At 45.2% G+C, this 25,932-nt stretch overlaps 1 protein-coding gene across 1 annotated transcript; it reads right to left on the bottom strand.

The window, feature by feature from the left end:
* Positions 1-39: 39 nt before the first annotated feature.
* Ccdc113 (coiled-coil domain containing 113) lies at positions 40-24,695 on the bottom strand. The gene is made up of 9 exons (XM_031336997.1): positions 24,513-24,695; positions 21,928-22,054; positions 20,317-20,478; positions 17,280-17,435; positions 15,362-15,442; positions 12,183-12,338; positions 7,554-7,661; positions 1,837-1,992; positions 40-187 (listed from the first exon to the last, which is right to left on the bottom strand). Exons 1-9 carry the CDS (start codon positions 24,608-24,610, stop codon positions 101-103), a joined length of 1,131 nt encoding a protein of 376 aa, XP_031192857.1. The 5' UTR covers positions 24,611-24,695; the 3' UTR covers positions 40-100.
* Between the last annotated feature and the right edge of the window lie 1,237 nt (positions 24,696-25,932).

The following is a 25,932-nucleotide window of genomic DNA, read 5'->3' as shown; positions in this document are numbered from 1 at the left end:
AGCTGGGCACAGGCAACAAGTGAGAGAACCCCATTAATGGAAAATAATAGAGAACTTTAATGGGTCACTTCCTGCTCTACAAGCTGCTGGATGCTCCTTGTTATTTCCCAGGGGGCCGGACTATCTGCTGCTCCTCATCTGATGTCTTCATCTTATTCCAGGCCTTCCGGTACCCTTTTAGAGACATCTATGAAACAAAAAGGAGGGAAAGGGGAGAAGGGTTACTTGGGAATGACAGCATGTGCTTGAGCTGAAAGCCACCACCATCTGTAAGATGCTGACTATGCAGGTGGCCTTGGTGGGGGCGGGACTCTTGTGGTACACCCTGCTGGTAGACTACACCCTGCTGGTAGACATCACCTTAGGGCAATGGATACCCAAAAGATCTTTCTAGAGCTGGGATGTAGCTCAATTGGTATAGTGTGTGCCTACCATGCCCAAAGCCTTAGGTCCAACCCACAGCACCCTATCAACCTTGGAGTGGTGATTAATGTAAGAGGTGGGGAGATGGGGATCAAAAAGTCAAGGTTATCCTCAGCTGCATACTAAGCTGAATTATGATGAAGGATAGGCTGGGATGCGTGGGACCTTGTCTCAGAAAAAGCAAAGCAAAGCAAAACAAAACAGCAACAGCAAAAACCTGAAAGACTGCCTTAAAGAGTGGTTTTTTGCCAGACGGTGGTGGCGCACGCCTTTGATCCCAGCACTTGGGAGGCAGAAGCAGGTGGGCTTCTGAGTTCGAGGCCAGCCTGGTCTACAGAGTGAGTTCCAGGAGAGTCATGGCTACACAGAGAAACCCTGTCTCAGGGAAATGTGCATACCCCATTGTGTTTTCTGCTCAGTTCCAGGTATGATGTACCCCCCAAGTTAGGTCCCTAATGTTCTCTCTGTCACCAAGCTACCAGATGAGGGAAATGGAACTAGGGTCCAGATGCCAGTTTCCCTAGCAGCCCATGTGATTTTTAAACTACACTAATGACACCCTAAGTGTGCAGGCCACCACGGGGTCTCAGTACATACAGCACATCTCAAAGGCTGAAGGCTTAGTTATAAACACAGAGGCCTACAGTAACAATGTAAATGCACGGAGTTGGGTTCTGAGAACCATTAAAAAAAAAAAAAACTTGTTTCCTTTTCTTCTCCCTCCCTCCTTTCCACCTTCCTTCCACCCTCACCCCCCTTCTTTCTTTCTTGAGACAGGGTCTCACTACGTAGTCTTACACAGCCTAGAATGCTATAAAGAGATAAGGTTGACCTCAAACACAGATCTACCTGCCTCTGCCTCTCAGTGCTGAGAACGAAAGGTGTGACCTCCACACACATGCAGCTTCTCCTTTTCCTAAAAACTATCTTCTCCATGGAAGAAGCAACAGTTAATAAATCCCATGATATGGAGGGATTTAGAAGACTCTAGAATCCATTATGGAAACAAGCAATTAAACACCGTTGTGTCATAAGCATCTCTTCCTGACCCTAAAGTACATTGTCTCTAATTAGAAAGAAATTCCACTTTTCGAGACAGGGTTTCTCTGTGTAGCCCTGGCTGTCCTGGAACTCACTCTGTAGACCAGGCTGGCCTCAAACTCAGAAATCTGCCTGCCTCTGCCTCCCAAGTGCTGGGATTAAAGGCTTGTGCCACCACCGCCCAGCCGAAATTCCACTTTTCATTTTGGCTGAGTAGCTGAACCAGCTACAGAGATTTTGCACAAATACAACATGCCCAATATCCCTCTAAGTTCAGCCCTGAAGAACAAGACTGAAGAAAGTGTTGACAGCTTGAGATCCCATAACCAGGGTTAAGTCAGACTCAGTCCTGCCTGAGGACAGCAGGCTTACCTCTGCGATCTCTACCTTCCGCTCCCACATCTTGATGGTCTTCTCCAGCTCCCCATTCAGGATCTTCTCCTTGACGTACATCATTACCTGTGGAGCCCGGAACTCAGCCAGCTGCTTCCGTAACTTAGTGTTCAAGATATGGGCTTTGGCCCTGTCCTGTTGGGAGGGACCCATTAGCTCATGAAATTCTGGGAGCTCCTGCTTCATCCCCACGTCTCAGTACAGTTCCAAAATGGAAGGCAACAGCTGTAAAGAAACCCTCCGAAGGTTCTGGGTTTTTCTAGCAGATGGTGATGTTTTCGTCTGGCTCAGAGACCCTCGAGTGGCTAGGCTCCCCTCATTCCTTTCTTTTCCTCCCCTATTTTTTTTCTTTACTATAGACTTTCTCTTGTTTTGATTTCGCAGGCTGTTTTGTGTGTGAGACTGTGCATTTATATATATGCTTTGGTTCCATAGTCTCGATTTACTTTCCTGACTTCTTGTATTGTAAAATATACATAACAAAATTTATTTGCTGTCTTAAGCATTTTTAAGCACATAGTTCGATGGCATGGAGTACATATTGTGGGGAATCAATGGCAGATTTAAGCTATTAGAAGAAGCAAGCTCTTAACTTTAAGATACATGGGTAGAGTTTATGCAATATAAAGAGAGGAAGTGAAGACACAGAGGACTAGCAGTTTCAGAGAGATGTAGAGAGCCTGAGTGAGGTACATGTAGTAGTAGGAACGGAAGGGGGAAAAAGAGGAGGAACTGAAAAACTACTCAAGGCTTCCATGTGCAAGAACCTCCCAATTTTTATTTTAAAAACATTAAGCTCAACACCCAGATAATTTAAACAAGCTCCAAAGAGTATAAATGCCAAGAAACCCATCCCAAGTACAGCATACTCATACCATTGAATGATAAGGCAAAGGGATAAGCTTGAGATGGCAAGGAAAACAATGACAATCAAACTTGTAAGCTTGCAAGCTTGGTGAGAGCAACAGCTGACTGCTCATCAAAAACAACCGAGGCCACAAGACAATGGGATACAGCATATGCTAAGGAAGGAAGAAAAACTTTCAAGGCACTGTTCCCCCCACCTTCCTCTCTCCCTCTCTCCCTCTGTGTGTGTGTCTGTGTGTGTGCATGTGTGTGTGCGTGTGTTCTGTGTATGTTTGGGTGAGTGTGTCTACATAATCATGCAGGTGCATATGGAGGCAGAGATCAATACTGGGTGTCTTTCTTGATTACTTCCCATCATACTTTTTGAGGCAGGATCTCTCTTATGAACCTGGAGCTTCACAGGTTTGCTTAGGTTGGCCAGCCCATGATTTCCAGGGATGATCTTGTCCCCCCCTCACCTCTGCCTTCTCCATCACTGAGGTTACAGATGTCTGTGCCAGGCTATAAGGGTGCTAGTGATCCAAACTCAAGTCCTCATGTTTGCACAGTAGGTAAAGCACTGGGCGCTTGTTTCTAATGCTATTGTCAATTAAAATGGATCAGGACTCCTTGAAAGAGTGCTGATCTTTTGATGGAATGACACTCATCTGAGATGAGCACACAGCATCTTCTAGTGTCAGAGAAGGCCAAGAGAAGCCTAGAGTGGGGACATGACAGCGAGTGAAAGGAGATCCTGGATGGGATGTCAGACAAAAACAAAGGAAGCCTATATACAAGCATGGACTTTAGTCAATAATGAACCAAGAGTGTCTATTAATTGTAACAAACATATCATGTCGATGTTAATATGGGGCATAAAGAACTTCTCTAAATATCCTAACAATTTTACTATAAATATAAAATTTATACAATAAAGGGCTATTTCATGTTGTTTTGTTTTGTTTGGAGACAGGCTCTCTCTGTGTATCCCTGGCTGTCCTAGAACTCACTATGTAGACCAGGCTGTCCTCTGACTTGTAGAGATCTACCTGCCTCTGCCTCCTGAGTGCTGGGATTAAAGACATGAGCCACTGTATCCAGCACAGGGCTATTCAAATGAGGGAGTAATGGAAAGATTCCCTTATCAAGGAAAACCCAGAGAAACCTAGCACATGCATCTTATGATGACTACTAAAGGAAATTATGCAGGCCGAAAACAAGTTCCAGCAGAGGGGATAGAGTTCTCATCAGAATAAATAACTATGTGAGCCTTTAATAGTATAGATCTCTCAGATGATGGAAGTGCAAGCAGAGAGGAAGCACATAGATAATTGTGTTTGGGCCTATGCCCTACAAAAAAGAAAAAGTAATGAATCTGAGCAGTGACAGCCAAGGACATAAGTGGAAATGAAGCTGCATTTGAGAGAGAAATAACTTCAGGTGGTGACTCAGGTCCACAGGAAGTAACAAGAAAACCACAAATGGCAAAATGCGGTTAATGCCATAAGTTCTACCAGCTCTCGAATCAGCTCCTCACACTTTAAAAAAAAAATTATCTCAAAATGTAGATGTAAGAATTAGGGCTCTGCAGTTTGAGGAAAGATAGCAGTAGATCCTCACAATGCCTGGCTAGGCAGGCGCTCCTTAACACCTACAACCTCACAACATTAAGAGCACTGACTGCTCTTCCGGAAGTCCTGAGTTCGATTCCCAGCAACCACATCGTGGCTCACAGCTATCTGTAATGGATCTGATCCTTTTCTGGTGTGTCTGAAGACCTAGACAGTGCACTCACATATATAAAATCAATGCATCTTCAAAAGAAGAAAGAAGGCTATCTCACTGAGAGAAATATCTCAGTGGTCAAGAGCAATAGCTGCTTAGCTGTTTTTCCACAGGATCTGGGTTCAATTCCTAGCACCTACATGGTGGCTCACAACCATTTGTACCTCTAATTCCAGGGAACCCCACTTCCTCTTCTGGTTTCTTTGAGCACCAAGCAGGCACATGGTGCACAGATATATGTGCAGGCAAAACACTCGTGCACATAAAATAAAATAAAAAAAAAAACAGAATAAAATTAATACATATGATAAGAGACTAAATCCAAGATATACAAGGAATTCATACAACTCAAGTTTAAAGAAAACTCAATAAAAAAAATGAGGCAGAGGACATGACTGCACATTTCTCTTAAACATCAGGCAAGTGGCGCAGGCAGAAAAAGGTGCTCTGTGTCATTAACCATCAGGGAATGCCAAATAAAGACCATAACAAGACACAACTTCACATTGACCTGGACAGCCATTAAAATAGATAGTGATGTGTTGGTAAGAATGTATTGAAGGGCTCAGTAAGATGGCTCAGTGGTCCAAAGGGTTTCCCACACAACTCTGCTGGCCTGAGTTGGATCTTTAGAACCCACTTAGGAAACCCAGATGAAAAGTACAGAAAATCCATGTAGGTGTAGTACTCACTCACAGAGGGAGTATCTATGTCACCTCTGCTCCTGAAGCTTGGAGACCATCATGGGGGAGGTGGGCAGAATGGTCGTAAGAGCCAGAGGCTATGAAACCCAGGCAAAACAATCAGTGCAGGGCATGCTAGGCTACAGTGTTCATGAATTCACAGGGCCTGTGGTTGCTGGCACAAGACCTACAGAAAATCAGGCCAGTCATTACAGTCTAGAGGCAGGGGCTCGTGAGCCTCCGGCTGTAACTGAGGAGCTGTTATTAGCTGATAGTTTCTGGGGTGGTGAGAAATGGTGTAGGTCTGGCTCCTGTTAGGGTCACCATACTCCAGTGGATCACCCCCCAATACCCAAGATTTTCAGCCAGCACAAATTGGACTCAGGGTTATTAAAAACAAAGAGAGAAAGGCCACAAAGTCTGGAGGGGTGGGGAAGTGGGCAGTAGATGTGAAAGGATTTAGGAGGAGTATGAAATCCTCAAAGAATTAATAAAATTATATTATATATATATATATATATATATATATAATTATATATAATATATATCTCATAACTCCAGGGGGATCCACTACCTCTGACTTCCTGAGGCACGGGCATGCACACTCATGCACACACACACACACACACACACACACACACACACACACAGAGAGAGAGAGAGAGAGAGAGAGAGAGAGAGAGAGAGAGAGAGAGAAGACTAAAACACTGAGATAAAAGATTTAAAGTAATGTACAGAAATTGGAGCCTCATATATTACTGGCGGGAATGTAAAACATTGTAGACACACCTCAAAGACAATTTGTCAGTTTCTCCAAATGGTCCACATAGAATTGCCAAGTGTAACTCACAATGGTATACTTTATGTGCATACACAAGAGGAAAGAAAGCACATTACACAAAAACTGTTTTAAAAAGAATGTTCATACCAGCACTAATACTAACTAGAAATAGCCCTGTCTCAATTATCTGGGAGCTAGCTGGGTTAAGATGAAAACTGCAACACATATAAAATGCCGTTAACACTCTCTGCTTCCAATCTGTGGATCAGTAAGTATGCTCTCAGCAGCTCCTGCCACTGTACCTTTGCCCCACCATCATGGACTCCAACTCTCCGAAACTGGAACCCCCAAATTAAAGAACTTGTTTTTATAAGTTGCCTTGGTCATGGTGTTTTATCACAGAAATAGAAAGGTACCTAAGAATCTAGGCTAAGTATAAGCCTTTAGAACATGTAAAACGCCCTGGGTTCAACCCCCAGCACTGAAAAAAAAAAAAACCAAAAAAACAAACAAACCAAAAAAAAAAAAACCAAAAAAAAAAAAAAAACCGAAGCTAACAAGAAAACTTCAAAGGTACTAAATAACGAAAGCCAAGACTTCAAAAGGTGAATTTTAAGTTTTAATGATTACCTAATGCAAGGGAAAACACAAGCCCAGGCTGCCACGTCAGCTTTGCCACCTGTCACTCTGTCCTAAGGCTGGGGCTTTCTGTGGGAGTTGCTTCCCCATCGAGCACATGAGGTGGACAAACACCACAATCTGACAGAATCCCGTGGTGCTGTGGACATTGTGAGCAGGTTTGGGCCACACAGACTCCTGGGATCCACTCAAAACCACGACACTCATGGTGAACATGACATGGACAAAGCGGTGTTCTAGTCGCCAGTCACCAGCACGGGTGTGCCAACAGTCCTGTCCTGAACCCAGGCCAGGTCTTCTGCCCAGGAGGCCTACGGACTCTCTCCTCTACCCTCCCTGAAGGATCCTCTTTGGATAACATCCTAGTGCACTACAGTCACAGATACTGAGCTACACATGCTCAGAGCATGCAAAACTGATGCTGGCTCCGCCCACCTTCCACACTCTGACTGTTGCTGGCCTTGGAGTGGGCTCTGGCTGGCCAGAGGTCACAGTCCTTCAATCTCTGCTATAGTCTACTCACGCTGAGCATACAAAGAACAGTAATGCTTCACAAAGCACCTTCCATCTCCCTCCATTCGTCCCTCCCTCTCATCTCTACCCTTAATGAAAAACATATGTATAGTAAGTCTCATATCAGTTACATTACCATATACCTTATGTATTTTTAAAAGGCTATATACACAGAACTTCAGAACTCTGGATGATCCACTCCCTGGCATTTCCTGTGGACTCTGTTTTCTTGGTGAGCAAACTCTAGAACATCATCCAACAGTAAATATAGCAATACAGTATCACTGAGCTGTAAGTATAGTGTCTGCTTTTGTGTGTCAAAGCTGTTTTGATTTTTGTGGTCTGGGCTCTTTCTCTAGATTTGAGTACTAAGGATCTGTAGTCTTGGTGGACAGTGACCCTTGCGGACAGGAGGCATACCTCAGAAATGGCACGCTGTGTCCCCTTACCTCCTCTGCTTGTATGGTTTCTTTTTCAATTTTCCCAAGCAGCTCGTTTCTCTGCAAGATCTCCTTGTCCAGATTGATGTATATCTCCATTGCCCGATGGAGCTTGTTCTGAAATACACAGGCATGGCACATGCTTAGAGGAGCTTTCAGGACGGTGGGGAGGGGAGATGGGAGCAAAAGCGAGGTTATCCATTCCCACAGGTTTATTCATATCAGCTTGGGACTGCCAAAGGTATCTGAGAACCAGCTGGAGGGAAGGAGAGGACCTTGGGATCTTGGCCTATGCGGGAGATGCAGAGTGGTCCAGGAACAGGACTCAAATCTTGCCCCACTGCTTTTTTAAGAGAAACGTTTAGGTAGCCAAACTTCTCTTACACTGATAAGCTCACCTTGCTAGGTTGTGAGAAAGCATCCTGGTAGAGAATGGACCATTGTGCCTGGCAGGTACAGGTCCCTCAACAGTTGTGATGACTACCTCAGGTAGGTGCAGAGAGTTGGGGGAGCTCCCCACAGAAGGGTCCAATCCCTCATCTCACTTAAAAGTAAGGGAGTCAGGATTTGAACGAATGCAGTGTGATTCCTCAGTCTCTGAGCTCTACTATACATCTCTGCCCAGAGGAGCTTGGCTTGCTGGTGTCAGAGAATCCTGCAGGAGATGCCTCATGGGTGTCCACTACATCATTTGCACTTCAGTGTCCCCAGGCCCCTGCTGCTTAAATTGGCCTCCTCTGGAACCGTCTGCCTAGCACCTCTCCTTCAAGGACATCTGCAGAAATGCTAGAATGTATTCTGCCTGGCTGAGGACTGAACACACACACACACACACACACACACACACACACACACACAGAGGCACTGGTTAGAGAAACATTCGCCTCCAGGAAGCTCACTCACAGCCAATCAATGTCAAGGGAGGTGGGGAGGCAGAACATCATGGGCACACAGTAGGCTGAAGCTGGGGTGTGTCGGGGTGGGGTGTCCGGCAACAGGACTGAGAACAGAACTGAAAGATATAACCACACTTCACTCTGTAAAGGAAGAGAGGGCAAGGAGCTGGAAGAGGAGATCACAAAGTGCAATGGGAGGAGGATGGTGCAGGGGCATTGCCCCAGAAGCTCAAAACTTGGAGAATGCAGAGGAGCCCGGCTGGAGCCATCTGCCTGGAGTCCTTAGGCTCCTAGGAACCATTCAGTCCTGGTCCTTTCAGATTGTCCTTGTTAGCAATTCCTCTAGGCTCCGCCCAACAGTTACCTAGCAACAGTGAGTGTTTCTGCCAGCCAGGTTCAAGCCAGGGGCCAAGCTTATAAGAAGACCGCTCTTCCTTCCTTCCTTCCTAACTTCCTTCCTTCCTTCTGCCCTTCTTTCCTTCCTCCTTCCCTCCTTTCCTCTCTCCCTCCCTCCCTCCCCCCATCTATTCTCTCCCTCTCTCTGTCTTCCCACGTGTCCCTGGCCGACCTCTTCCCCTCTTTCTCTCCCTCTCTGTCCTTCTCTACAACCCCTCCCTCTTCAGAAGTCTGGGCACAATGCAGCTGGATTCTCTAACCATGCGCCCACTAGGCTGAAACCTAGGAATTGGCCAGAACCAAGGCTTTTGTCTGAGTCTTGAGGGACTCTCTTAAGCACGATGGTTGTTGGCAGAACACATTTTCTTGAAGTCATAGCACTGAAGGGTTCCTTCCTGACTGTCAGCAGTCCATTCAACTCCTAGAGGTCACCTAGGATCTCTTCCATGTAGCCTCCTCTATCTTCAAAGCAGTAATGGAGGAATTCTGGCCCCCAAATTTCACTTACTTAAACTTCATATCTACGACTTACTTTTGCAATAAATAAATAAATAAATAAATAAATAAATAAATAATCTTTTGATGGGCTCGTGGGATGAATCAGGCTTTCTGGACACCTCCTTATCTTAAGGTCAACTTTGTCCCGCAGTTGCATCACAGAGCCCCTTGCCCAGAGCCCTCACATTCCCAGTCCAGATTTGCATTACACAGGGTGTGCTCCGGTGACTGGGGCTGAGGACCTCTTAGAATGCTCTCCTCAGGGCACCAGGTCACTTAATGCAGACAAGGGTGATTCATGGTGGCTGTAATTACATGCGTATGCCCTGCTGGACTCACCAGGCAGGCCTCAGGGCATGGAGTCAGAGAAAACACCAGAATCACACACACACACACACACTCAGACTCACCTAGGAGAGTCACAGAAGAAATGCAAGCGTGTCTGCTTGCATGGTCTCCCTGCATGGTCTCAGAGCTCTGCCCTGAGCATTTGGCCCTGTGCCTAGCATGCATGGGCATTGGGCTTTGCTAACAGAGGGGAGTTAATCTGAATGTTTTCAACAAGGTCTCTTACTTGGGTGCTTGATATGTGTGCCACCAAATGGCTTCTCCTTTCACCTTCCATGACCACCAAACACACAGCCAAACTGCTGGTGGCTAGCAGCTATTTGCTGAGCACCTGCTCTGCACAGGCCCTGTTTTCTATTACTGGGCACACTGCACAGATCACACGGAAAACGGGTCCAGAAGTGAGATATGGCCCTTGCCTTTGGCAGCTGAAGTACCTCTACCAGATGAAGCACCGTCACTCCTCCTAACAGAGCAACCATTCAATCCCTGGTGAAGTCGGACTTCCCAAGTCATTCCTGTTCTGCCTCCATTTCTCCCACAGGAGCAGACAACTGGGACATGAGAGAAACCAACAGGAAGAAGCAAGATAGCCTCTCCCTCAGTTCATTACTCAGGCCCACCCTCAGACTCCTACAGACCATCTCCTTCAGCTCCATCTTTGTTTACCTTCACAGGAAATGGGCTTTCAGGCAGCATTCTGACTGGCCAGCTGCGCTGCGGCTCCTTTTTCTCCAGCGGTCTCCACTGTGACTTTAGACCCATCCTACTGAGGACAGGCTCTGCAACCCAGCAGCTTCACCATGGAAACCATAGCTCCACTACCCAAACGCCACAAGTCCAGGCAGGTGCAGAGCTGCTGGACTGTCTAGCCAAGTCCTATCCAGCTCTCCCGGCATCAAGGAAATGGAAGTCCTGTCTCATCCTGAAGTAGCTGTTCAACTGGGATAGGCCGAATGTGGATGATCTGCTCTTTTATCACACATGAGCTTCACAATGCTGCCTCAATAGCTCTCCGTGCTGTGCGGGATGAAGAAGGTCAACTGGCATGCATACTGAGCAAGCAGTCCCCGCTGGCACTGATTTATGACTGGACAAAGATCTCAGCAACTTTGTTTTAGGTTGTTTGTTTTTTATTTGTAAAGGAAAATGTTGAGCAAACATAAGTCTTGTCTCACAAAGTCAGAGTCAAATTAACTTTGTTTTGCCTTTTTTTTGTGGAGGGTCTTTGGATTTTCGTTTGTTTGGAAGAGGCAAAGTCTCACTGTATTGCCCAAGCTGCCCCTACCCCATCCCCAAGTACAGGGGCTATAGACACCTGCTACAAACTCACTTTGTTCATCACATGTCTGTGGGCCAAATGAAGGCCACATGAAAACTACCCAAGCTACAGCCATCATTGTCACCTAGGCACAAGATCAAGAGCCAGCAAACTCACTGTGGAGAACCACAGTAAACTTTCAGCTGCGCAGGACCAGAGGCAACATTTTACACAGTATGTAGTTACATATGCTAACGAGGGAAAGCCCTCAGTTCCTATAAGTGTTTAACTGATGAAAGTAAGAACATTGTAACCAGGTGTGATACTTTTGAACAGAACTGGAGAGGTGGCTCAGTGGATAGACCTGTCTCCGGCCATGCCCGACAGCCTGGGTTTAATCCTGTGGCCCTCATGGTAGAAGAAAGTTGACTCTTAAGCTGTCCTCCAATCTCCACATGTATGCCATGGCATACTCGCCTCGCCCACAAGCACACACATGCACACTAAAAATAATAGGATATGATATATGTATATCCTATTATTTATAAACATACATAAATAATAAGATGATATTGATCTATCACATCGTGTGTGTGTGTGTTTGTGTATGTGTGTGTGTGTGTGTGTGTGTGTGTATGTGTGTGTGAATGGACTTTGGAGAAGACAGGTCAGTTTTTCTGTGTTGGTTTGACAGTGTTCTCCGTCATTCAATTACATGCCTGTGCTCCTCAGTGAAAGCCATTCTCAGGCCGCAGGTGAGACAAGCTCACTCATCTCGCTGGCCACTGCAGTACTTCATCACTCACAGGGTGACCAGATGGCTTGTTCTGCTGAGGATAGGCCCTATTCATGTCCATAGTCCCTGCTTAATTATTAATAGCGCCTCTTTTTTTTTCCCCAAAGCCTTGCACTCGGGTGATACATAATTTAGTAGTGTTCTGATTTATAGCTGAGACTGTTTTCCTTTGCAGGGTTTTAAGTGAAGGGCTGAATACATACCTCAATTAAATGGGGGCCCAAATGTGGTCTGCTTTCAAACACTGTGCATAAAAGTCACCCAGGGAATTCAAAACAAGCCAGATCTGTGTTCCTTATCCCCCCTAAGTCAGGGTAGGAATACAACACAGACACTCAGGAGATGCCTACAACCTGGGTGAACTGCGAACTGCTCACATTCACAGCTCCCTGAGGTGGCTATAGGAAGCCTGGCAGGGTGCCTGGCCCAGGGGCGGAGCTTACTTTGTAGGTGTTAAGAACCTGCAGGGTGTTCCCAGAGGACAGCTTCAGCTGGATCAGTTCTTGATTCCTTGCTTCAATCGTCTCCAAAAACTGAGCGTTCTCGATTTTCAGCTGCTGAAAGTCAACATCGTGCAGGGCCTCGCCCACCTCCTCCTTCTGTGGTTCAGAAAGAAAAACAGGCAAGGTCAGAGGCGACTGTAAACTTAAGCTCCCCCTCCCCCACCCTGCCCCTTGCAATCTGTTGAGATCTCGGAGATTTGCCATAGTTCAAGGTGAAACCCTCCTGGGCACCGGCATGGCGGTAAGCACTAGGGCTGGCTACTTCAATTAACACGATGCCTCTGAGTCTCGAGGAACACATCCAAGGCTTCACAGAAGAGCCAAAGATGGCGACTCAACAGTATAATGCAAAAGGGAAGAAGGAGAGCACACAGAAGCTAGGCTGAGGGAGACCGCCCACAGGGAAAATGGAACTTCCACAAAGCTATAAAGGCAGTCTAAAAACAGGCCATTTGAACGTGATTTTTGATCTAGGTTTGGTGGAACGACCCTGTAATCCCAGCTCTTGGAAGGCTGAGGCAGGAAGACTTTGGGATTGAAACCAGAGTGGGCTATGCGGCAAGGCTTTGTCTCAAAAGCGAACAAATAAATTTAACTTCAAACCTGGAAACCCACAAAGAGCTGCCCAAAATTTCCCCTTCTTTGAGTCTACATTTTTGTAGGTTTGTTAGTAAAAGGGTCCCTCTCTAAAACTGTGCCTGCATCCTGTCCAGGCTCATGCCCTCTGGTTCGTGGGAGCAGTAGCCAGCTTTGGGGCTTCTGTCATTCCTGCCTTGACAAGTCTACTGAGATGCATAAAGCCCTGGGTTGCTGCTTCCTCCAAATGTCACAATTTCCTTAAACCCAGATTCCATTCATCCAGCAACACTGCATAGTCTGTTTTCTGCAACTAGGGTAACCCCGGTCTCCATTGAGCCTCTGACAGCATAGCTCTAGGGCCTCATATCCCTGTTACTTTATACAGAGTTGAGCCTACCCTCCTCTTAGAATACTATATACCCCATTATCCTGTAGGCTTAGGGATAAGACTCACATCCCTGTCATCTCTGTGCAGCAATGTCATAGAGGTTAAAGGCCATCCACAATACTCCTCACTTCAAGCCCCTTGCCATGATGCATGAGCCTTCATGAAACCCTGGGCAGCACTCCTTCTTTTTCTAGAGCCCTGTACACCCCTGCCTTCCCCCACACCCTTTCCACAGTAGCTGTAGGCAGAAATAGCCATTCAACCTCCTCTTGTGCTCATCACACTGTCTGCTACTTTCAAGTGTGGAGTTCGCATTGGTGGGGCCGCCTGGGGAAGGGCAGAGCGGAGCCAGTCCCTCCGTGGTCTGGCTTGTGTTTCTAGGACAGCCTGGACTCCCGCCGAACTGACTGTCATAGACTCTTCCTCTAAGCCTGTGCCTGTGCAGGTATTTTGGGAGTCTTGCATTTCTCCTTTGTCACATTAGGGCTGCTCCAGCTTGTCAAGGTCTGCTTGGATCTTGAGTCAACCAAGCAATAGTTGCCCGGCATGAACGTTGTCCTTCTCAGTCCCATGGGTTCATGGCTACCTTTGATGCACGTGTCATCCATGCCCACATTGATACAGTGATAAAAAAAAAAAAAAAAAAGTTGGGCAAGGAAGTGAAGGGCAGTAGACCAGGTTTCAGTATCCTTGGGCTGCTGTATCAGTCTTCCTGCCTTTAATTGGGAGCCCTTGAAGTCAGCTGTTGAGACACTTATCACTGCACACCGCAATGATATCACCCAGCCACATCGCTCAAAAAGCCACACACGTGCCATAAGAATCTCAACTTCAAGCCAATTGTGTTTCCAGGAAGCTCCGACTCTGCCTACCCAGAATCCATATTGGTTTCTTTTGGTTGCTGCAACAACTTGCTATAAACCCAGTGGCTTAACCACCTATAGGTGTATTACTTTCCCAGCGTGAAGGCTGACCGTCTGAATGGTTTTGACTCTAAAATCATGTTATCTGTACCGTATCCCTCTGGAGGCTTTAGGACGAGCATTGCCTTGTTCTTCCCAGCTTCTGGAAGCTGCCTGTATTCCTTGGCTTGTGGCCCCTTCCTGTACTGCAATTATCATCACTTTGACCTCTGCTTATTAAATTTCCTCTCACCCTTCTTCTTTTCTCTCATAAGGAGGGAAGTGATGCTGGGTGTAGCCGGGTAATCCAAGATCATCTCCTGTGCTGGTTAGCTTTAATTGTCCAATTGGCACAGCCTAAAATCACCTAGGAAGAGTGTTCTCAGCAAGGGTTTGTCTACATTGGTCTGGCCTGTAGGGGACTAATTGATGTGGGAAGAACCAACCCACTGTGGGTAGCATCATCCCCTAGGCAAGGAGCCTTGACCTATATTAAGAGTACAGAAATGTGGATGTGATGTGACTAGCTGCTTGCAGTCTCTGCCACCTTGACTCCCTCATAATGATGGACCATAACCTGGAACTGTGAGCTGAAAAAATATCCTTTCTGCCCTAGGTTGTTTTGTCTTGCGGTACCTTATCACAGCAGAAACGAAACTAGAACATCTCCCCATCTCAAGACCCATGAATTAATAACAACTGCAAAGTTCTTCTACTGTATAAAATAACCTGTTCAAAGATTCCAGTGCCTAGGACAGGGGGAGGTGGGAAGATGGGAAGGGATATTACTTATTGTGGTGGTTTAAATAGGAACAGTCCTCAGACTCATGTGTTTGAATTCTTGGCCCATAGAAACTGGCACTAAGGAGGTGTGGCCTTGTCGGAAAATGTGTGTCACTGTGGAGGCAGGCTTTGAGGTCTTAGATTGCTCAAGCCACACCCAACGGGATAGTCTCTCTCTCTCTCTCTCTCTCTCTCTCTCTCTCTCTCTCTCTCTCTCTCTCTCTTTCTGCTGCCTTCAGATCCAAAAGTAGAACTCTCAGCTCCTTCTCCAGCACCATATCTGCCTGTATGCTGTCATGCTTCCTGCCAAGGCAATAATGGACTAAACCTCTGAAACTGTAAGCCAGCCCCAATTAAATGTCTTCCATTATAAGAGTTGCTGTGGCCATGGTGTCTCTTCACAGCAATAAAACCCTAACTAAAACACTTAGATTATCTTTTTAACAAGAAAGAAAAGAACCACATACCTGCCTCAATTGTAAAAGCATCTTTTTCCTTTGAACTTTGAGAGAAACATTTTTCAAACACAATTTATCCTTCAAATTATCCTAAGGGAAAAAAATTCACACACATTTTAATCAATTTCTTACCTACTCCCCTGTTGTTCTGAATAGAACATCTGAAACTACAAACCAGAACTTGATCAGTGACATCCAGTGATTTCTTTCCAGCTGTCTTAATTCTGCCCAAACTGGTATTGGGATGGCATTTCACTGGAAGCCAAGGCGCAGAGGAAACTGGGTGGGCTCTGTGCCAGGGCTACAGTGCTTCTGCTCTTGGCATTGGGTGTGATGCTACTGCAGGGCCCTTTACTGACAATACAGTCTTGGGACTCTTTGGTCTTCTGTTTGGATAGTAGGCTGGGTGCAAATTTTTTATCATCCATAGTGTGTTAGGATTAAAAACCCTGCTCAACAGATTAGCATGCTTAATGTGCTACAAAATCTCTGCAACTGAAAGCATGCTCTTGTCACCAATTCCCCTTCCTCTCTCCTGCCAGTCTGGGTCCATCTCCCTACAGGAAGGAGAGAAAAAGATAGTGACTTGTCTCAGCCTATGCAGTAACCAGACTAGTTCACACCTTCCCCAAGGACACACATAGATCTTGAATGAAATACCAAACAAGAGGAAAACAATCTGCTACTACTAATAATCATCCTGCCTGGTTTTCTGGATTTGTCTTGTTTTGGTTTTGTTGTTCTTGCTTTAATAAACATGCATTTAAGACACACATTTTGGCCAGGCAGTGGTGGTGGCTCATGCCTTTAGTCCCAGTACTTGGGAGGCAGAGGCAGGCAGATTTCTGAGTTCAAGGCCAGCCTGGTCTACAGAATGAATTCCAGGACAGCCAGGGCTATACACAGAAAACCCTGTCTTGAAAAAAAAGGAAAAAAACACACACACACACACACATTTTGGGGATTGGAGAGATGGCTCAGCATTTAAGAGAAATGGTTGCTTCTCTAGAGGACCCAGGTTTGATTCCCAGCACCTGCATGGAAGCTTTCAACCACCCATAAGTCCAGTTCCAGGAGATCTGACATTCTCTTTTTGCCTATACAAGCCTCAGGCATGCTTGTGGTATATAAACATATACATAGGCAAAAACCAAAACAAACAAGAACAACAACAAGAAAGCCATACACATCAAATTTTTAAAAAATTTAAACATGCACGTTTGGAGATTTTTTTTTTAAGTGTTTTACATATGTGGGAAGTATTATGGTGGAGTGCAGGAGAGATTGCAGACATGACCTGGCAGCCAGCCTCCTTGGCACACTGCACTTCTAAATAAGAAGCGTGGCGCATCGTGCCTCAGAAGCCAGAACACTGAATTCTGAAGTAGCTGAAGTAGCTGAAGTAGCTGAAGTAGCTGAGGTAGCCTGTAGCTGGCCCATGGACACATCTGTGCTCTCCAAGTCTCCTTTAATGTGCTTCCTTTACATAGAGATTCTGGTGGTGCGAGAGAGGTATCCAATCCAAGGTAATGTGCTAACCAATCACAGTAGACAGGCTTCCACTATGGAAGTGTTTGCTCCACACAATAAAGCAGATGTTGTTCCCTGAAAGTGTCTCCAGAGTGGTCTATCTCCGGGCCCTTTACTGACCCATGGGCTCTGCTGTCTTGTTGGGAGATGGCCCCTAACAACAGCAGGAGGAACTGGAGGGAGCCTGTGGCATGTGGGCCATTTCTGCATTGTTGTCCTAAGAATTCATTCTTTTTATTTCCTTCGAGATAGGGTCTCTTTACATAGCCCTGGCCTGTAAATAAGTATCAATAAATTATTAATAAGATGATCAGGCTGACCTGGAACTCACAGAGATCCACCTGCCCCTGACTGTCTCCTGAGTGCTTAATTGATTCTTTAAGTGCCAGCAACTCACCCTCCGGCGGTTCATATCCTCAATGTACTTCAACACTTTCTGAGTGGCCAAAATGCTCCCTTTCTTCTTGGATATGGTTTTCAGAATATCTTTTTCAAATTCATGCACTGCTCTCTGGACTTCATTCCACCGGATGTCAGCTTCCTCAATGATAGCCTACGTCAGCACGAGAGAGAAGAGTTTCCAAAATGCCACAACGGCACATCCTCTAAGGATACCTATGTCCCCACTGACTTCTGCCTCAATGTAGGTGCTTCTTCTTAAACTTAGAAAGATCTCTCTGAGTACGAACTTGATCAATGACAACTATTATTTAAAAACAAAAACAAAAACATACATACTGGGCAGAGGCCTTTAATCCCAGAACTCTGGAGGCAGAGGCAGACAGATCTCTAAGTTCGAGGTCAGCCTGATCTACAGAGTGAGTTCCAGGACAGACGGGGTTACACAGAGAAACCCGGTCTCGAAAAACAAACAAACAAAAAACATGCCTTGGAAGTTAAAGCATCCACAGAAGCTGGCAACCAACAAAACCAAGACATCATCTCTGTCACTATTTCCATGTTGGGAGTATTCTTTATCCATTACAGGTCAAGCCATATAAAATACATGGAAAATCTGAGTGTGGTGGTGCATGCCTGTAATCCAAGCACTTGGCAGGCGGGATGAGGCAGATGGACTGCTGTGAGTTTGAGACTAGCCTGGGCTACAAAGTGAGATCTGTTTCAAAACAACACAATGCTACCAAAATCCCAGGTAATACAATGCAAAGCAGGAGTCCCACTTCAATCTAGAGATGATGAGTTAGTGTGGGGGGTGATCAAGCACTCTTGTATGCTGTGTAGCTTGGAGAACAGATACTGCATATATATATATATATATATATATATATATATATATATATATATATATATATATATATACATATATATATACAGAAGTCCTTCTTTATCTGCCCTTTCAGTGTCTGCAGAGCAGCCATTTGTCAGGAAGTAAGCAGAAAATGCAAGAAATCACTAATTCAGGTTTTGGGTTTTTTTGTTGTTGTTTTGGATTTCTTTCTTTTTTTTCTTTTTTTTTTTTTTTTTTTTTTTTTTTTTTTTGGTTTTTCGAGACAGGGTTTCTCTGTGTAGCCCTGGCTATCCTGGAACTCACTCTGTAGACCAGGCTGGCCTTAGAACTCAGAAATCTGCCTGCCTCTACCTCCCAAGTGCTGAGCTTAAAGGTGTGCAACACCACTGCCTGGCACTAATTCAGGTTTTAATTTGCATATCATCCTAAACACCATGATAAGATTTCCATTCTGTCCCACCCAGGACACAAGTCATCTTTATCCAGTGTATCCTGTTATGTATGCTACCCTCACATTAGTGAATTAGCAATCACTTGGGTTATCCATTGACTGTGGGGAGAGGGCAGATTTCAGTGTGGGAGTTCAAGTAGCCCTTATTTTATTCAATAAAGGCCCCCCAAAATGCAAAAGAAATGCTGATATTTTACTAATGTTCATTGTTAAAACTGTTTTATTCTATGTTGGTTATTTTAAATCGTGTGCTTTATCCAGTATATAACTTTAACTTTATCATATGTCTGTAGAGGAACATATAGTATAGGGTTTGTCGCTATCCAATGTTTTGGGACTCCACGGGATAACTTGGAGTGATATAAGGGATAGCCGAAAATTGACACAGACATTAAGCAACAGGGATACTTCATGAGAGAATCTGACAGCTCTTGAAAGAAAAGCCTTCTATGTACAGAGAGTTATCTGAACTCTAGAGGGAGACAGATCCAAGTGTGAAAAGGAGTTACCTCTGCTAGGCTGTCAGCACTGTGTTTTCAAATGCTCCTTTAGCGTATCTGTATTTTCAAAATGTTCTATAATGGGACTGGAGAGATGGCACGGTAGACAAGAGCACTGGCAGTTCCTGCAGGGAACTCCCCTACCCTGTTATGCTCCCAGCATCCACGCATTATCTCACAACCCTCTGTAACTCCAGTCCTAGGGGTCCTGATGCTACCTTCTCCATGGGCACCAGACGTGCATGCGATACACAGACATACATGCAGACAAATATATTCATGCTTATAAAATAAGAATAAATAAGATATTCTATGACAAATATGGACTGCATTGAACATTGAAACATGCACACACACACACTCACACACACACACACACACACACACACACACACTCACACTCCCTTACAGAATAAAGTTAAAAGGCATCTGGGTCACACAGTAAATTGGTTTTGGCCAGTCTTTCCTGATTTATCAGCAAGAAATAGTGTCTTCACTATCTCCTCAGACTCTAGTCTTCCCATATGGGAGCACCAGGCCTCTTACACACTGTTTTTATCTTGTTTTTCTGATAAATTATCTTCAATGGGATCCAGCTTTCTAAGACTTGAATGATTTTTTAAAAAAACCCTCTGCCACTGGGCGGTGGTGGCGCATGTCTTTGATCCCAGCACTTGGGAAGCAGAGGCAGGTGGATTTCTGAGTTCGAGGCCAGCCTGGACTACAGAGCGAGTTCCAGGACACCAGGGCTACAGAGAAACCCTGTCTCGAAAAAACAAAAAAAAAAAAACCAAAACAATAAAAAGCCCTCTGCTTAGTTCTCAGGTCTCATTACCCTACTTGACCTGACTCCCAAACCAGGCTTCTACCTACGTCCTTCTGTGACTTCCACCTCACTTGTTGGGTATCATATCTTATCATATCATATCTTAGAAACAGATGATAAAATACTTAAAGTAGATAATATGCCTAGAGTTCACTTCTAACATGCCAGTGAGGATGGGGGAACCAGAGTGGTCTTATGACAATGAGCTCATAACTGGGTGTTGAGCACATAGGGGTAGGTGATGACAGTTCAAATATTTTTGATATTTTATATTAAACAAATTTAACGACTGTTATACATATAGCTATTGGTAAGTTTGGTAATGGTAAGTCCTCCGTTTGCCGTATCCTCCTTTCGTTTCTTCCCAAGGACAGGCAATGGTGTAGACACCCACAGGGAAAAAGATACCTCATGATGCTGCAGGTCCCGTTCTGCATTAGCCCGCATGTGCCGTATTTCATCTCTCGTGTCTTCCAGTTCCTTCTGTACAAGCTCGAGCTTTTGCTCTACAGTGAGGCTTACCATACGGTCCAGACCTCCCCGGACCTTGGATTTACGCCTAGTTCGTAACTGTAACCCAAGCAAAAGCAAGTCAGGGTAAAGGAGGATTTGGTGATTAAAAGCAACTTTGGGGAGTCACCAAAATCAGCTCTGAGACCTACAAAAGGGTGGCCTGGGTGGAGCCTGGGAGAGGAAAGGATATTGGATGTTAGGCCAGAAATGACATTTCCCAAGTCATCCTAAGACCCCTGCACTAAATACCAAAAGGCTTATGTTTGGCAGTGAGTTCAAATTTTATCTCGAGGGTAGAAATGCTGTGGAGCAGGACTATAAGGCACTATCCTCGAGATTGAACTGTTGCCATCAAGAGAACAGCTCTATCTACCTTTGATAGTCCAGCAAGGCATGTGGACTCTTGACATCCCCTCATCAGGAGCAGGGAGGGCCGTTGGCCACTTCTCTCAGCCACCTGTAGGCAATTCTGCTCTAATTGCATGAGGTCTCCAGAAGGGGCAAGGGAATACAGACTGGGAGGACTGGGCAGGGATACTTTGGTTTGTGTTGGAACCCTAGGAGGACAGGATAGTTGTGATTTACATCTCCCCCAGGAAGGAATTTTAGAAATACCCCAGCTATAGGCCACGGAAATCCCAGAGCTCAGTGCTTTCAGGTGAACACAGAAGAGCAATGTGTCCCAGCCACCGAGTTTAGCAAAACAGGCAAAACCCATGAATTTTCTAGACATTTAATGTCAGTGAAGGTAGTTCAGGTAAAGTGGAAACCTCAGAGTAAGTTTGTTTGCTCCTCATAGAATAGACCTACATTGATTGGCCCTTTGAGATAAGTCTGACAGACAGGGACTTCACTCATTTATGTAGCTGGACAGGTCTTGTTTGCTATTGTTGTTCTGAGACAGGGTCTTTCTGTGTATCCCTAGCTGGCCTTGAACTCACTATGTAGACCAGGTTGGCTACATAAAACTCACATAGATTTTGCTTGCCTCTATTTCCTGAATTGTGGGATTAAAAGCATGTACAGCCATGCCTGGTTTTGACAGACCTTGTAAACTGATTCCCCAGTTGAGGGAATTTCTTTTTTCAGTAGAAGGGTTTGAACCCAGAGTCTGGTGTCTAATGAGTTAAGGATTCTACTCCTGAGCTACATTCCCAGCCCTTAGGTTTTTGTTTGAGATGTGGTCTTATTATGTAGCCCAGGCTGACCTCAAACTTTGTAGCCTTCCTTCCTCGGCCTCCCAAGTGCTGGGATTACAGGTTTGTGCCACCATATTAGCCTACAAGGAATTCATCCATATAAATTAAGGTATTATGAAAGAGTCAGCAACTAACTGAGTGGGATTCCTCACTTGAAAGAAATTATAAAGGAAGAAGTAATCAGAAAATAGAAGAGAGGGAGTCCTATGGCCATTTGACGCAAAAAGACATGCCAAAGCAGGTACACACACTATTTACATTGATGGAGGCAAACACGATGAAGTCCTGTTCACCTTTCATTGTGTACCTGTGAAAACTCTGCTGCTGTCATTTTAATATCTGAAAACCGTGGCATTCGGTGGTCCCTGGGTTCCAGTCTAGAGTAATATTTCTCGAACATCTCTGTTTCTGTTTTGAGAGCAGAGTTTCCATAGCTGCAAGATATAGGGCACATAAGTGAATTCTGTGAATATCATCCCCAAATAATCAGTATTTAGTACATCATTGGCCACCCATGGCCCTCTGTAAGACACACGTGTTCCTGGTGCCTTCCTTTCTTCACCTATACAACAGGTATAATAACATCACCTTTTTTTAAGGGTAGTAGCAAGGGGTTCTGTGGTCTGAGGCCAGCTCTGGGCCACGTAGTTCTGCTAGAGGACCTTAGATCTCTTGGCTATTGAGTCTAAGAAGCCACAAGATTCAGAGTGCTGGTGTCTAACTGATGATAGTTGCTGCAGGCATCTTCAGATATCATCTAACTCATTTGTAAAAGTTCTTCTGAATGGCCACACTCTTGAAGCTACCTACACCCACCGATCATCTCTAGATACTTCCTTTGGCTTGTGTTTCTCTATTATTTTACCACCAGCCTCCAGATTGGAAATTCCATTGGATGTTTATTATAAACGAAAGACGTATTTGAACAGAGATAATATATCTGGCTTGTCTTGTATATGCCAAGATTATGGACTTTATAACTAGTTCTCATACATAAAACTTGCCTTTTATGTTTGTTTGTTTGTTTGTTTGTTTGTTTGTTTAGAGACAGGGTATGGTAGTTTGAGTGAGATGACCCCCTTAAGCTCATGTGTCCGAATGATTAATCTCCAGCTAATGGAACTGTTTGGGAAGGATTGGGAGGTGTGGCATTGTTTGGGAAGGATTGGGAGGTGTGACACTGTTGGAAGAGGTGTGTCATTGGGGGTGGGCTTTGAGGTTTCAAAAGCCTAGGCCGTTCATAGTCACCACTTGCTCTCTACCTTGTACTTGTATGGCAGCTGAATGCTCTCAGCTACTGCTCCAGCACCATGTCTGGCTGTCTACTGCTATGCTCCCCATCATGATCATCATGAACTCTAGCCCAGTAAGCCCCTAAATTAAATGCTTTCTTCTTGCTTTGGTTATAGTATTTTGTCACAGCAATAGAAAAGTAACAAAGGCCAGGCAGTGGTGACACATGCCTTTAATCCCAGCAATCGGAGGCAGAGGCAGGCGGATTTCTGAGTTCGAGGCCAGCCTGGTCTACAGAGTGAGTTCCAGGACAACCAGGGCTATACAGAGACACTGTCTCGAAAAAAAACAAAAAGAAAAAAGAAAAAAGAAAAGAAAAGAAAAGAAAAAAGAAAGAAAGAAAGAGAGAAGGAAAGAAAAAAGAAGGTAGTCCTGGCTAGCCTAGAGTTTGTGCTATGTATACTGAGGCTGACCTTGAATTTACAGAACTCCACCTACCTCACTGGTGCTGGGACTAAAGGTGTGAGCCACTGTGCCCAACTTTAATGTGGGGAGAGGGTACTGGGATTGAACCCATAGCCCTGTGAATACTAGGCAGGGGCTAGAGCTACATCTCCAGTCCCCAAACTTTCCCACTTTACTGCATGCACATACTCACCTACATATATAGGAAAGAGGGTGACATTAAGGCCTATGTGTACTGTTAAACTAATTCCTGAATTTTGAGATTAGCACAGAAGCCAAATAGAAAACAGGAAAATCATGACGTCTTGTCTCTGCAGCACATATTGTATTCTCAGTGGAGCCTTCCATGGGCCCGGGTCTGAATCTAGGCTGCAGGATCTTAAGGAAGAAAACCTCAGAATGCGTTTCTCTCCTAAGATGGCTGACTGATATACAAGACTATACACACTCGCAGTTATAGACACTCACAAGGAAACTTCAGAAAGTGTGTACCTCTGAGGATGGTTGTTTCACATATAAGGCTGGGGCATATGACAGACACTCAAAATGGTAATTAGTAATAATCCCTCCATTCTGGTATAAACTATTTACAGATGTATGGAACCAACACCTCTTCCGGCCGGCTGGAAACAGGATACTGTGTAATATCAATACATTGTACACTGAACCTCAACTGCATTGTGCAATCTTCAGATCCAGATAACTTGCTATGGAAGGTGAAAAACAGACTGTGGAAACTACAGAGCACTGGGCCAATGATTCCTCTCAGTCCTTCTCCAAGCTTAAATCCTTATTCAGCCCACAAAGCCTCAATCAAATCTTTTCAATAGCTTAGTTTTCGACCAGCCGCCATGTTAATGTTTATATCTTAATACTAACTTTGAAAAAGGGCTTAGGAGGCCACCTGATGCAGACCGGGAAGGCGGCCTCCCAGCACCAGGAAAACACCAAGCCAAAGCTCTATGGTCACTAAATCCTGTCTGACCTTTGCAAGGTCACCAGCCCCCTTGCCCCTCCACCCTGTCCGTGCTCCATCAGTGGCTCGTCAGTCCAGGAGCAGGCAAGCAGCAAGGCTAACCAGAAAAACACAAGTTCTTTCTCCACTGTAATGAGATGTGTTTCCGCGGGGATCCGCGTAGACACGAGTGGTCTGCAAGCTACAGCTGAGGCCACAGAGGCCAACGGTGCGGGTACCTGAGCTCCTCTACCAGCCCGCACAATTGGATGACTGGCAGCTCGCCTTCCTCCGTCTGGGAGTCAGTGAACGTGCTATCCGAGTCTTCCTCAGACATTATTCAGCCTGTGGTGCTCTGAGAGCCTTCAGTAAAACGTCCCGCTTCACTTCGGCCGCAACCCTGCAGCCCGTTGCCTAGACAACTGAACGCCGCTTATAGGGGCGGGGCTTCGGGTGATCCGGCACCTCCCTTGCGCCTCGCGGTGGAGACCAAGCAAAGGTGCCTGCCTACTGAGATGCCTAAACACAATCCATCTCACTGTTCTGAGAGTGGCTCTTCTATGGGTAGTCAGCTCGGGTTTGCCCAGTGTCTTCTCTGTCCTTGGCACCATGTTAAGCCTATTTCACGCAAATCTTTGCATGGGCCCTATTCATCCTCCCAGCCAGAAACCGCAGGTCCAAAAAGCTAGCAGAAGCTAGCTAGCTTTCCGTGGTGCAGTGAGGATTCTAGTCTGTAGTCACTGCCTCACACGCTAGCTGCAGTTGTTCTATTATTGCAACATTGCTCAAAGAGAAAGAAACTGGTTGGTTTTTAAAATAGGTATGAGTTCAAGACAAGTGCCTAAAGGAGTCGTGTGTCTTTAGTATCTTGGGGTAATGTGTGGTAATTTGGGCCCTTTAATGGCTTGCAGTTAGTGAGATGTCAGAGACCCAAACAAGTTGCAGCCTGAGATAACGACAGCAACAGCACTTTTTGGTACACTTAATGGTGGTTAAGATGGTAAATTTTTTTTAATGATAAATTTTATGATTTGTGTTTGAAAATCACATTTTAAAAATTTTTAAATGCATGTAAAGCAGCAGTGTTTCAAGGTACGTTAAGTATGGAAAAACATAAACTTTAACTCACCCGCATAATATATCATTAAATTGACACAGTATACTTAATACTGAAATTCTTTCTTTGTGTTGGCTTGGGAGTATAGCCTGCTGTCACTAAGATAAAAGGAAAGAGGGAGGGAGGGAGGAAAGAACATTTTACCTCAAGGAATTAGAAAATGGGACAGCTAGAGTTAAGAAGGATGAGTTCCATAGAGAGCCTTGCTCCTGGCAAATTGTGGATGCGACCTTGGTGAGGGTTTTACCAAGGGCACCAAACGTTTTCAGAATTCCACATTGGAGTAAACCGCAGAGCAAAGCTGACAGCTGTCAAACCCAGAATTCCACAGTTGGCAGATAGCGTTGAGGTCTGGGGAGGTCTGTTTTCCACAATTGACTATGGTGTGGTTCAAACTGGAGGCAGGAGGTGTACGATACTCTGCCATTGGCATCCAAACAGGGGCCATCCCGGTAGTAAGAAATGGACAGGTAGCTACGAGTGGGTCAGCAATGATGCGATGCGAGGCATTCTCTGCTTGAATGAAGGGGCTGGTAACCTGC

Source organism: Mastomys coucha, unplaced genomic scaffold, assembly GCF_008632895.1.
Source record: "Mastomys coucha isolate ucsf_1 unplaced genomic scaffold, UCSF_Mcou_1 pScaffold22, whole genome shotgun sequence".
In the NCBI taxonomy this organism is placed as follows: Eukaryota; Metazoa; Chordata; class Mammalia; order Rodentia; family Muridae; genus Mastomys; species Mastomys coucha.
The sequence above is the reverse complement of the archived record's forward strand: the minus strand, read 5'-3'. Positions and strand labels throughout refer to the sequence as shown.